This window comes from Electrophorus electricus, chromosome 1 (assembly GCF_013358815.1).
Source record: "Electrophorus electricus isolate fEleEle1 chromosome 1, fEleEle1.pri, whole genome shotgun sequence".
Classification (NCBI taxonomy): domain Eukaryota; kingdom Metazoa; phylum Chordata; class Actinopteri; order Gymnotiformes; family Gymnotidae; genus Electrophorus; species Electrophorus electricus.
Genome location: NC_049535.1, coordinates 16029279 through 16040418, shown reverse-complemented (window position 1 = coordinate 16040418; position 11140 = coordinate 16029279). Strand labels below are relative to the sequence as shown.

The following is an 11140-nucleotide window of genomic DNA, read 5'->3' as shown; positions in this document are numbered from 1 at the left end:
TGTGTGTGTGTGTTCTCGTGTGCGTGTATGTGTGCGTGTGTTCTGGTGCGTGCGCGCGTGTGTTCTGGTGTGTGTGCGCGTGTGTTCTGGTGTGTGTGCGCGCGTGTGCTCGTGTGCTGATGTGTTTGTGTGTGTGTTCTGGTGTTCGTGTGTGTGTTCTGGTGTGTGTGTGTGTGTGTGTGTGTGTGTGTGCGTGTGTGTGCGTGTGTGTTCTGGTGTGTGTGCGTGTGTGTGTTCTGGTGTGTGTGCGTGTGTGTGTTCTGGTGTGTGTGCGTGTGTGTGTTCTGGTGTGCGTGTGTGTGCGTGTGTTCTGTGTTCTGGTGTGTGTGCGTCTGTGTTCTGGTGTGTGTGCGTCTGTGTTCTGGTGTGTGTGCGTCTGTGTTCTGGTGTGTGTGCGTCTGTGTTCTGGTGTGCGCGTGTTCTGGTGTGTGTGTTCTGGTGTGTGTGTGTGTTCTCGTGTGTGTGCGTGTGTGTTCTCGTGCATGTGCGTTCTGGTGTGCGCGTGTGCGTGTGTTCTGGTGTGCGCGTGTGTGTGTGTGTTCTCGTGCGTGTGTGTGTGTTCTCGTGCGTGTTCTGGTGTGTGTGTGTGCGCGTGTTTTCTGGTGTGTGTGCGCGTGTGTTCTGGTGTGTTCGTGTTCTGATGTGTTCTGGTGTGTGCGTGTGCGTGTGTGTTCTGGTGTGTGTGTGCGTGTTCTGGTGTGTGTGCGCGTGTGTTCTGGTGTGTGCGCGCGCGTGTGTTCGTGTGCTGATGTGTTCGTGTGTGTGTTCTGGTGTTCGTGTGTGTGTTCTGGTGTGTGTGTGTGTGCGCGTGTGTGTTCTGGTGTGTGCGCGTGTGTGTTCTGGTGTGCGTGTGTGTGTTCTGGTGTGTGTGTGTGTGTTCTGGTGTGCGTGCGTGTGTGTTCTCGTGCGTGTGTGTTCTCGTTCGTGTTCTGGTGTGCGTGTGTGTTCTGGTGTGCGTGTGTGTTCTCGTGCGTGTGTGTGTGTTCTCGTGCGTGTTCTGGTGTGTGTGCGCGTGTGTTCTGGTGTGTTCGTGTTCTGATGTGTTCTGGTGTGTGTGCGTGTGTGTGTGCGCGTGTGTGTTCTGGTGTGTGTGCATCTGTGTGTGTGTGTTCTCGTGTGTGTGTTCGTGTGCGTGTGTGTGTGCGTGTGTTCTGGTGTGTGTGTGCGTGTGTTCTGGTGTGTGTGTGCGGGTGTGTTCTGGTGCGGGTGTGTTCTGGTGTGTGTGCGTGTGTGTTCTGGTGTGTTCTCGTGTGTGTGTTCGCGTGTGTGTTCTGGTGTGTGTGCCTGTGTGTTCTGGTGTGTCTGTGTGTGTTCTGGTGTCTGTGTGTGTTCTGGTGTGTGCGCGTGTGTGTTCTGGTGTGTGTGCGTGTGCGCGTGTGTGTTCTGGTGCGTGTGCGCGTGTGTGTTCTGGTGTGTGCGTGTTCTCGTGTGCGTGTGTGCGTGTTCTGGTGTGCGTGTGTGTGTGCGTGTGTTCTGGTGTGTGTGTGCGGGTTTGTTCTGGTGTGGGTGTGTGCGCGTGTGTGTTCTGGTGTGTGTGCGTCTGTGTGTGTTCTCGTGTGTGTGTGTTCTCGTGTGCGTGTGTTCTGGTGCGGGTGCGCGTGTGTTCTGGTGCGGGTGCGCGTGTGTTCGCGTGTGTGTGTTCGCGTGTGTGTTCTGCTGTGTGTGCCTGTGTGTTCTGGTGTGTCTGTGTGTGTTCTGGTGCGCGTGTGCGTTCTGGTGCGTGTGCGCGTGTGCATTCTGGTGTGTGTGCGTGTGTGTGTGCGCGTGTGTGTTCTGGTGTGTGTGTGTGTTCTCGTGTGCGTGTATGTGTGCGTGTGTTCTGGTGTGTGTGTGCGTGTGTTCTGGTGTGTGTGTGCGGGTGTGTTCTGGTGCGGGTGTGTTCTGGTGTGTGTTCTGGTGTGTTCTCGTGTGTGTGTTCGCGGGTGTGTTCTGGTGTGTGTGCCTGTGTGTTCTGGTGTGTCTGTGTGTGTTCTGGTGTCTGTGTGTGTTCTGGTGTGTGAGCGTGTGTGTTCTGGTGTGTGTGCGCGTGTGTATTCTGGTGTGTGTGCGCGTGTGTAGTTCTGGTGTGTGTGCGTGTGTGTATTCTGGTGTGTGTGCGTGTGCGTGTGTGTTCTGGTGTGTGTGCGTGTGTGCGTGTGTGTTCTGGTGTGTGCGTGTTCTCGTGTGCGTGTGTGCGTGTTCCGGTGTGTGTGTGCGGGTTTGTTCTGGTGTGGGTGTGTGCGCGTGTGTGTTCTGGTGTGTGTGCGTCTGTGTGTGTTCTCGTGTGCGTGTGTTCTGGTGCGGGTGCGCGTGTGTTCGCGTGTGTGTGTTCGCGTGTGTGTTCTGCTGTGTGTGCCTGTGTGTTCTGGTGTGTCTGTGTGTGTTCTGGTGCGCGTGTGCGTTCTGCTGCGTGTGCGCGTGTGCGTTCTGGTGTGTGTGTGCGTTCTGGTGTGTGTGCGTGTTCTGGTGTGTGTGTGTGTGTTCTGGTGTGTGTGTGTGTGTGTGTGTTCTGGTGTGTGTGCGTGTGTGTGTGTGTTCTGGTGTGTGTGCGTGTGTGTGTGTGTTCTGGTGTGTGTGTGTGTTCTGGTGTGTGCGTGTTCTGGTGTGTGTGGTGTGTGTGTGTGTGTGCGTGTGTTCTGGTGTGTGTGTGCGTGTGTGTGTGTGTGTGCGTGTGTTCTGGTGTGTGTGTGTGTGTGTGTGTTCTGGTGTTTGCGTGTGTGTGTGTGCGTGCGTGTGTGTTCTGGTGTGCGTGTGTGTGTGTTCTGGTGTGTCCTCGTGCGTGTGTGTTCTGGTGTGTCCTCGTGCGTGCGCGCGTGTGCTGGTGAGTGCGTGCATGTGCTGATGAGTGAGTGTTGGGGGTGGGTGTTGTGATGAGGGGGTGTGTGTGTTCTGAGGAGTGTGTGGGTGTTCTGGTGTGAGTGTGCTGGTGAGTGTGTTTGTTGTGATGAGTGTGTGTGTTTTCTGATGAGTGTGTACGTGCGTGCTCGTTGTGGTGTGTGTGTGTGTGTGTGTGTTCTGAGGAGTGTGTGGGTGTTCTGGTGTGAGTGTGCTGGTGAGTGTGTTTGTTGTGATGAGTGTGTGTGTTTTCTGATGAGTGTGTACGTGCGTGCTCGTTGTGGTGTGTGTGTGTGTGTGTGTGTGTGTGCTCGTTGTGATGAGCGTGTGCGCGCGCGTGCTGGTGAGTGTGAGTGTTCTGATGAGTGCAAGTGTTCGTTCTGGCGAGTGCGCATGTGTGTGTGAGTGCGCATGTGTTCGTTCTGATGAGTGCGCGTTGTGATGAGTGTGTGTGTGTGTGTTTTCTGATGAGTGTCTGTGCGCACGTGCTCATTGTGTGTGTGCACGCATGCTCATTGTGTGTGCTCTTTGTGATGAGCGTGCGCGCTCGTTCTGATTAGTACGAGCGTGCGTGTGCTCGCGTTCTGACGAGTGCGCGTGTGCTCGCGTTCGTTCTTTCTGATGAGTGTGTTTGCGCGCGTTCTACTGAGTGCGAGTGTGTTCTAATGAGTGCGAGTGCGTTTTCTGATGTGTGCGCGTTGTGATGAGCGCGTGTGTTTGTTCTGATGAGTGAATGCGTGCTGGTGAGTGTGAGCGTGCGTGTGTTTCTTCTGATGAGTGCGCGTGTGCTCGTGTTCTGATGAGAGCGAGTGTGTGCGTGTCTGTTCTGATGAGTGAGTGCATGCGTGTGTGCTGATGAGTGCGCATGCGTGTGCTGATGATTACGAGTGTGTGTGCATTCGTTCTGATGAGTGAGTGCGCGCGTGTTCGTTCGGATGAGTGCGCGCGTGCTGATGAGTGCGTGTGTGTGCGCGTGCGTGTGCTGATGAGTGCGTGTGCTGATGAGTGCGTGTGCTGATGAGTGCGTGTGCTGATGAGTGCGAATGCGTGTGCTGATGAGTGCGAGTGCGTGTGCTGATGAGTGCGTGTGCGTGTGCTGATGAGCGCGTGTGCTGATGAGTGCGCGTGCGTGTGCTGATGAGTGCGAGTGCGTGTGCTGATGAGTGTGAGTGTGTGCGAGCTCTTGTACACGCGTGCTGATGAGTGCGTGTGCGTGCAGCGTTGCGATGCCTCCCCAAAAAGACCATAGGGAGGGAGGGAGAGGTCAGTAAGCACAGGTCGCATCCACTTGACGGTACCTGTGTCCCAAATGCCACGGGGACGTGGAGTAACGTTGTGAATGGGACTGGGCGAGGCGGCCGTTTACAGTCGCCCGTTCCTAGTGTACATTGGGAAAAGGGGGATGTCGTATCGTATTAAAGAAGCTCTGATCCCTGACTGCTGTTGCCCCCCACACATGTGCAGGGTGGCCGTCGAGGTGGTTTCCACAGTTACCTCGGCCGACGTCATGTGGAAGGACGGCAGGCTGGAGACGGGAATCCGCTCCAACGACCTCATCCCGATCCAGCACTTGGACAACCATGAATTCTGCCCCGGAGACTACGTGGTGGACAAACGCAGTGAGTGGAGCCCACGTCTCCCCCACACCCTCCTACTCCACCCTGAAGGGTGACATCTCCGGTCATGTTGCTAGGCCACAGGGCGTTTTAAATTAAAGATTATAAAAAAGTGTTTGGAAATGTACTGGGTCTAGTCAGTGTTAGGGTAATGCTAACAATTCAATGTAAATTCTATTAATTATAACATTTTGGGTATGGTTTTGGGAAGGGAATAAGTGCAAACTGTTTTCAGGCTTTGACAAGAATCATTCCTATAATTCCCGTGTATTAAGAGGGTTGGGGGGGAACGTACCAGTGTAACGTGGCCACCGGGAGAGAAATGTCCGTTTCTGTTGGTCGGGTTGCAGCTCAAGCCACGCAAGACCCGGGCGTGTACGGCGTCATACAGTCAGGCGACCACAAAGCCCGGACCTGTGCCGTCAAGTGGATTAAGCTCAGTGCAGCGGGCGACGACGTGGAGGTAGGCATGGAAACCCACGCCGGAACCTTCCCTGCATCCGTGTGTTCGATCTGTGGGGGAGGGGCTTAAAGGGGGACTGGTCAGATATGGAAATGAGGTTCTCTGGTGCTTTAAGGCTTCGCGGTGGTCTTTTGATGGGCGATAAGTGGCCAAGGCAGCGCGGGAGACTTTATTTATTTTTTAACCATCAAACACAAAAATTCCTCGCCTCATCGCCGATGTCACGTTTAAGGCACTTCGCTCTGATTTTTGCCAAGCAGGTGATCGGCGCCGAGGAGGACGTCAGCGTTTATGACATCGCCGATCACCCTGACTTCCACTTCCACACGACAGACATTGTGATCAGGATTGGCAACTCGGACTCCGAGGACTTCAGCAACGAAGTAAAGACTGGACTCGGTTCCTGGCCTTTGCCGTAATGTTTGCTATAGCACAGGTCCCAGTGCCCACTCCTGACTTCAGTCACAGCCCTGAAGTGTGTGTGATGTGCATTTGAGTCCAGCACGTCCCTTGCTAATGTTTCCATTCAAATTTAAGAAGGGCGAAAACTGATCCTAGATCAGCACTCTCCCTCTGCGAAGGGTTTCTAAATATGGGACACCACTCGTGTAACGATTGGTTTGCAGGCTTCACACATTGGGCGGCAATCTTTTTGTTTTTTGTGTGTTACTAACCTAATCTCTCTTTCACCCGTCCACACCCAGAGGACTGTGGGTCAGGTCTGCAGAGTGGACGTCAGCAGCAAGGTGGAGGTGGTCTGGGCTGACAACTCAAAATCTGTCGTCCTGCCCCAGGTGTCTGTTATTCCCTCTTACAGTTCTGGCCAGAGGTTTTGAGACTAGCACAAATTTTGGTTTTCACAAAGTTTGCTGCTTCAGTTTTAATGGTGGCAGTTTGCATTGACTCTAGATTGTGAGGAGTGAGCAGGTGAATTGCAATTAATCGCAAAGTCATTCCTTGCCATGAAAATGAACTTAATCACAAAAATTACTGCATTCTAGCCGCTGCTTTTCAGCCCTGCCACAAATTGGCCTGCTAACATCAATTCAGTGATCTTCTCGTTAGCTCAGGAGAAAGTGTTAATGAGAACAAGGCAGCTGATTTAATTCAACCAGTTATCCAATCATCAAGAACTTGGAAGGAGAGACGTTCAACTGCAGTGAAGAAGGCTTCAGGGTGCCAAGAAAGTCAAGCAAGCGCCAGGACCGTCTCCTAAAGAGCATGCAGCTATGGGTTGAGGTGTCCACCAGCGCAGAGCTTGCTCAGGAATGGCAGAAGGCAGGTGTGAGTGCATCTGCACGCACAGTGAGGAGAACGCTTTTGGAGGATGGCTTGGTGATGAACAATGCTTTTCCAGCATGACAGCGCACCATGTCACAAGGCAAAAGTGATAACCAAGTGGCTCGCTGAACAAAACATTGACATTTTGGGTCCATGGCCAGGAAACTCCCCAGATCTCAATCCCTTTGAGAACCTGTGGTCAATCCTCAAAAAGAGGGTGGACAAACAGAAACAGAAACTGTGGTCAACTCCAAGCACTGATTAGGCAGGAATGGGTTGCAATCAGTTAAGATTGCCCAGAAGCTGATATCCAGCATACCAAGGTGAATTGCAGAAGTCTTAAAAAAGAAGGCTCAACACTGTAAATGTCTGCTTAAACTGGATATATTTGTCAATAAAAAGTTTAAAAACTAATGAAATGCTGATAATTGTACTTCACTGTACCATATAAACATCTGACCAAATGATCTAAACAAAAAACTGAGGCAGTAAACTTTGTGAAAACAGAAATCTGTCAGTCTTTAGACTATTGGTTGTGTAACTTTTTCTGTCTCGGTCAAGCATTCAATTTTCCCTCTCTACTCTCCTCTAATCTATAATCTCTAATCTTCCCCCTTTAGCACCTGTACAATGTGGAGTCAGAGATCGAGGAGACGTATTACGACTCGGCGGAGGGCAGCACCAGCGGCGCCTCCTCCGAGGAGTGGGAGGATGAGAGCGACAGCTGGGAGACCGACAACGGGCAGGCAGAGGAGGAGGCGCCGGTGGCCTCGCCCGCAGATGGAGAAGACCCCGGCCCTGGGGCAGTGGAAGGCGTGCCCCCAACGCCTGGTGCCCTCCCCATTGTCACAGCTAGCACCGACGCGCAGGGCGGGCCCACCACGCCGGACCCGCCTGCAGGTGGGAGATCGGCAGGGGGTGGTACCTGGTCTGGTCTAGGTATAGACCGGAATCAAATGGAATAGTTAAAATTCTTGTTTGAAGTCCTTGCTGGGTGTCACTGTAAATGATGGTATTCAGCGATAGCATCAAACCACAGTCCTGATTGGCCGCGTAACTGTAAGGGGTTGACCAATCCGAGCTCATGAAGGGCTCAAGAATTAGCAAGTGTGCAAAATCGGTGCCAAAATGGAAAGGAACGACTTCATCGAAACAAAACCCCAGGGGTTGGCGTTCATGGGTCATCACCTCTCTCCCAGGTGGAGGCGCGCCCGTGACCGAGGAGAAGCCGGCTAAGGAGACACCGCGGCTGGCCTTTCGTGAGCTCAAGGAGGCCCTGAAGATCCTGGAGAGCCTGAAGAACATGACAGTGGAGCAGCTGTGGACGGGCTCCCCCACGTCGCCCACCGCGGAGCCGTCGGCGGCCACGGCTGTCCCTGCGCCACCCGACGCCAAGCCCACCAAGGAGAAGCGCTTCCTGGACGACATCAAGAAGCTGCAGGAGAACCTGAAGAAGACGCTGGACAACGTGGCCATCGTGGAGGAGGAGAAGATGGAGGCGTCGGCGGCGGAGGAAGAACGGGTGGCGGCCCCCACCGAGCCCCAGACGCCCGTGCGCTCCGAGTGGCCCAGCGACACGCCCGTCCTGTGCCAGCAGAGCGGGGGCAAACCTGGCGTCACCTTCACCAGCGCCAAGGGCGAGGTCTTCTCAGTGCTGGAGTGGGCACCAGGTAGATAAACACCCAAACATCTCAGAAGCTCTAAGAGCTCGGTTCCTCTCGGTTCCTCTCCCCTTAAAATTGACCCATAATGCAAAGAGAATGAATGAATCGTGCTGTACCACAGACACACACTCCTTTAAGAAGATGGAGTTCCAGCCAGCCGAGGCCAAGAAGTTCTTCAGCACGGTGAGGAAGGAGATGGCCCTTCTGGCCACATCGCTGCCGGACGGCATCATGGTGAAGACCTTCGAGGACCGCATGGTGAGCGTGGCGGGTCCAGCTGTGGGAGGGGCCCAAAGACCCAGCGTGTTGAATGGCAGTGCTTTATTTAGGTAGTGGGTCTCGTTTGTGATGCGTTTTACCTGTGTGCTGTCTTCTCCCCCCCCCCACGCAGGACCTGTTCTCTGCACTAATCAAGGGGCCCACGCGTACGCCCTACGAGGACGGCCTCTTCCTGTTCGACATCCAGCTCCCCAACATCTACCCTGCCGTGCCGCCCCTCTTCCGCTACCTGTCACAGTGCAGCGGGAGGCTCAACCCCAACCTCTACGACAACGGCAAGGTGTGCGTCAGCCTGCTGGGTACCTGGATCGGCAAGGTGAGTGCTACACACAGGGACCGAGCCTGGACTATACAGAAACCTCAGTGTCAGTTGGAGAATCACCAATGGGACTGTGTGTGCCCAGGACTACGCCATTGTATAAGCAGTGGCTGCCGTTTAATGCTGTGTAGACTTTTAAAGCAAATCCTGATTGGCCAAGACTGTTGGCTTGTTTGTTTTGTGATGTCCTCTCTGATCTTTAAAAAAAAAAAATTTCCTCTGCTGCTTGTGTTTCCGTGTGACTCTAAACGGCTCTCACTGCAGTTTTGCGTGCTCTGTGTCCTCAGGGAACTGAGCGGTGGACCAGCAAGTCCAGTCTCCTGCAGGTGCTGATCTCCATCCAAGGTCAGTCGTGGCCCCTCGTCGGTGAGACGTTGATACCGGGTGAAACTGAGCTTGCTGGCCTCCGAAGGATGTCTTAAAGGACATCGTGGGGGGGGACCCAAAAACACATGAAAGGAATAAGACAGAAAATGCATAGCTGTGGAATCAGTTATTAACATGGGTGTGCTGAGGGACTGGGCGTGGCTTAAGACCAGTCTTGCTCCTGCAGCGGACCATCCAGCATACGGAGTGGTACGCGGGGAAGTGTGGGAGGATCTTGGTGAAAGAGATCGCGTGTAGGGATGTGAGGGTGGGAGGGTGAAGGGACCGTTCGCTTTGCGTGTGATGACGAGGAATTTGAGCTGAACGCTGGTGGTTGGAGGGCAGGGGAGAGTTTATAGCAGGAAGTACGGAAAGTCGAGTTAGGGAAGTCTAGATGGGATGCGATGATCAGAATTTGGGAATCGTGAAAACCAAGAGAGGGGCGTAGACGAGCAGCAGGCGACAAGCGGAAGAGGACCTAAGACGGAGCTCTGAGGAATGCCGTGAGATTTAGGTTTGCCGATGAAGGAGGTTGGACGTAAAGCTAAATCGGCCTTGCGGAATCCTGGGTGAGGCTGAAGAGAAGACAGTCGGATACTGTGATCAACTGTAAATGCAGCAATAAGCTTGAGAAGGAGAACATTAATAATAGCAGAATCAGCAGCGCAGAGATCGTCTGACACGCTAAGTTCAAAAATGCTATTATGGTTACCATATGGCCATTGTAGTTATTATAATAACTCTTATGGTTATAAGGAAGTTAAATAACTAAAATAAAATAAGCTGTTCTATGAGCTGTGTATGTTCAGTGAAGAGTTCGCTGCACATCTCTGCTTCTGCCGCAGGTCTGATCCTGGTCAATGAGCCGTACTATAATGAGGCAGGCTTCGACAGCGACCGCGGCCTGCAGGAGGGTTATGAGAACAGCCGCTGCTACAACGAGATGGCACTGATCAAGATGGTGCAGTCCATGACGCAGCTGCTCCAGCAGCCGGCAGAGGTCTTCCAGCAGGAGATCCGCGAGCACTTTGCCACCGGTGGGTGGAGGCTCGTGCACCGCCTGGAGGGCTGGCTGGAGCTGGACGGCTCGGTGGGGGTGGAGCGGGGCCCGCGCCCGGCGGGCGGCCTCCGGGTGGAGCCGCTGGACGAGGTGCCCCAGGCGCTGGCCCACAGCAGCCCGAGCAGGGTGGAGGAGGAGCTGGAGGACTCGGGCCTTGGCACCTCCACCACGGGGAGCGAGGGGCACAGCGGCGGCGGGCTTCCTGGCCCTGCCGCGCGCCAGGACCAGAGCCAGAGCTCCGACTGCGAGGCGGGTGCGGGGCCGGCCGAGAGCTCAGGCTTCGGGGTCCCTCTGCTGCCCCAAGGAGGGAAAACGGTGCCGGAACCCCAGCCGCCCGCCGTCAGACCAAAGAAACGCAGGAAGAGCTACCGCAGCTTCCTCCCGGAGAGGAGCGGCTACCCCGACATCGGGTTCCCGCTCTTCCCACTGTCCAAGGGCTTCGTGAAGAGCGTGCGAGGCGTCCTGCTGCAGTACCGCGCTGCGCTGGCTGCTGCCGGCCTCCCCAAGTGCACCGACGACAAATAAGCCCTCTATCGTTCGGTCCCACACCATGACCCCCCCCGCCCCCACCCAGAGCTGCACTCAACCCCTTTAATCCCCTCCGGCCAATAGCAAGGTCAAGGCCACGCCCACTCTGCTACACTCCCTCTGCTAGCCGATTATGTCTCGTCTTTATAGATGGACTGTTACCCAGCAGCCTTTGCAAAATGTTTTGTTGGTTTGCGTGTTAATTTTTTTTTGTTGCCGATGCGTGAGGATTCCAGTTCCTTTCGCTTCCTCTAGCGGCGGAACGCTGGAAAACTTTAGCTTCCGGGGCATCTCCGCCTTTGTGGCCCGTCCTGCCCCCGACACCTTCCCACCACACCCCCCGAGCCACCCTGCTGTTGCCACGACAGCGACGCCTTCATCGCTCTGGTCTCTCAGGGAGATGTACACGCCTGAAACACTCAGAGGATGAAGACGCTGGTGGTGGAGACGACGATGGCGATGATTCTCGTTTTTGTTTTCCTGAGCATGAGTATGACGTCCCGCGTGAGAGCTATGTCCGGGAGGACGGCTGGATCTGTTGTGCCAGGGATCGCTTGCAGGTGCCATCCTCACCGTGACCAAACTGCCGCGGAACACACACGGACTGCACGGAGCCGGGGTTGCCCCCGGTGACTTTGCCAACTGCCGGCCTTCGAAACACTGGGGTGTTCCCTTGTCATGACCAGATGCACCCAGGGCTGATCGTAGTCCCGTTCTCACTGGAGAAACTACATCTCCCAGCATGACGCT

The 11140-nt window shown here is 54.7% G+C and overlaps 1 protein-coding gene across 6 annotated transcripts in view; it reads left to right on the top strand.

The window, feature by feature from the left end:
* The window catches only part of ube2o (ubiquitin-conjugating enzyme E2O), an 83203-nt gene extending 72064 nt beyond the window's left edge, over positions 1–11139 (top strand). For 4 of the 6 annotated variants that reach the window (XM_035531510.1, XM_035531531.1, XM_035531530.1 and 1 more), the window contains 10 exons: positions 4279–4433; positions 4781–4893; positions 5151–5276; positions 5598–5687; positions 6795–7074; positions 7374–7844; positions 7960–8096; positions 8230–8433; positions 8724–8781; positions 9648–11139. In XM_035531510.1, coding sequence (XP_035387403.1) covers positions 4279–4433; positions 4781–4893; positions 5151–5276; positions 5598–5687; positions 6795–7074; positions 7374–7844; positions 7960–8096; positions 8230–8433; positions 8724–8781; positions 9648–10387 — 2374 coding nt within the window. In that variant the 3' untranslated portion in view covers positions 10388–11139. The remainder of the gene's footprint in view (positions 1–4278; positions 4434–4780; positions 4894–5150; positions 5277–5597; positions 5688–6794; positions 7075–7373; positions 7845–7959; positions 8097–8229; positions 8434–8723; positions 8782–9647) is intronic. The other 2 variants (XM_035531532.1, XM_035531517.1) reach the window with 1 other exon arrangement.
* The last annotated feature ends 1 nt before the right edge of the window (position 11140 follows it).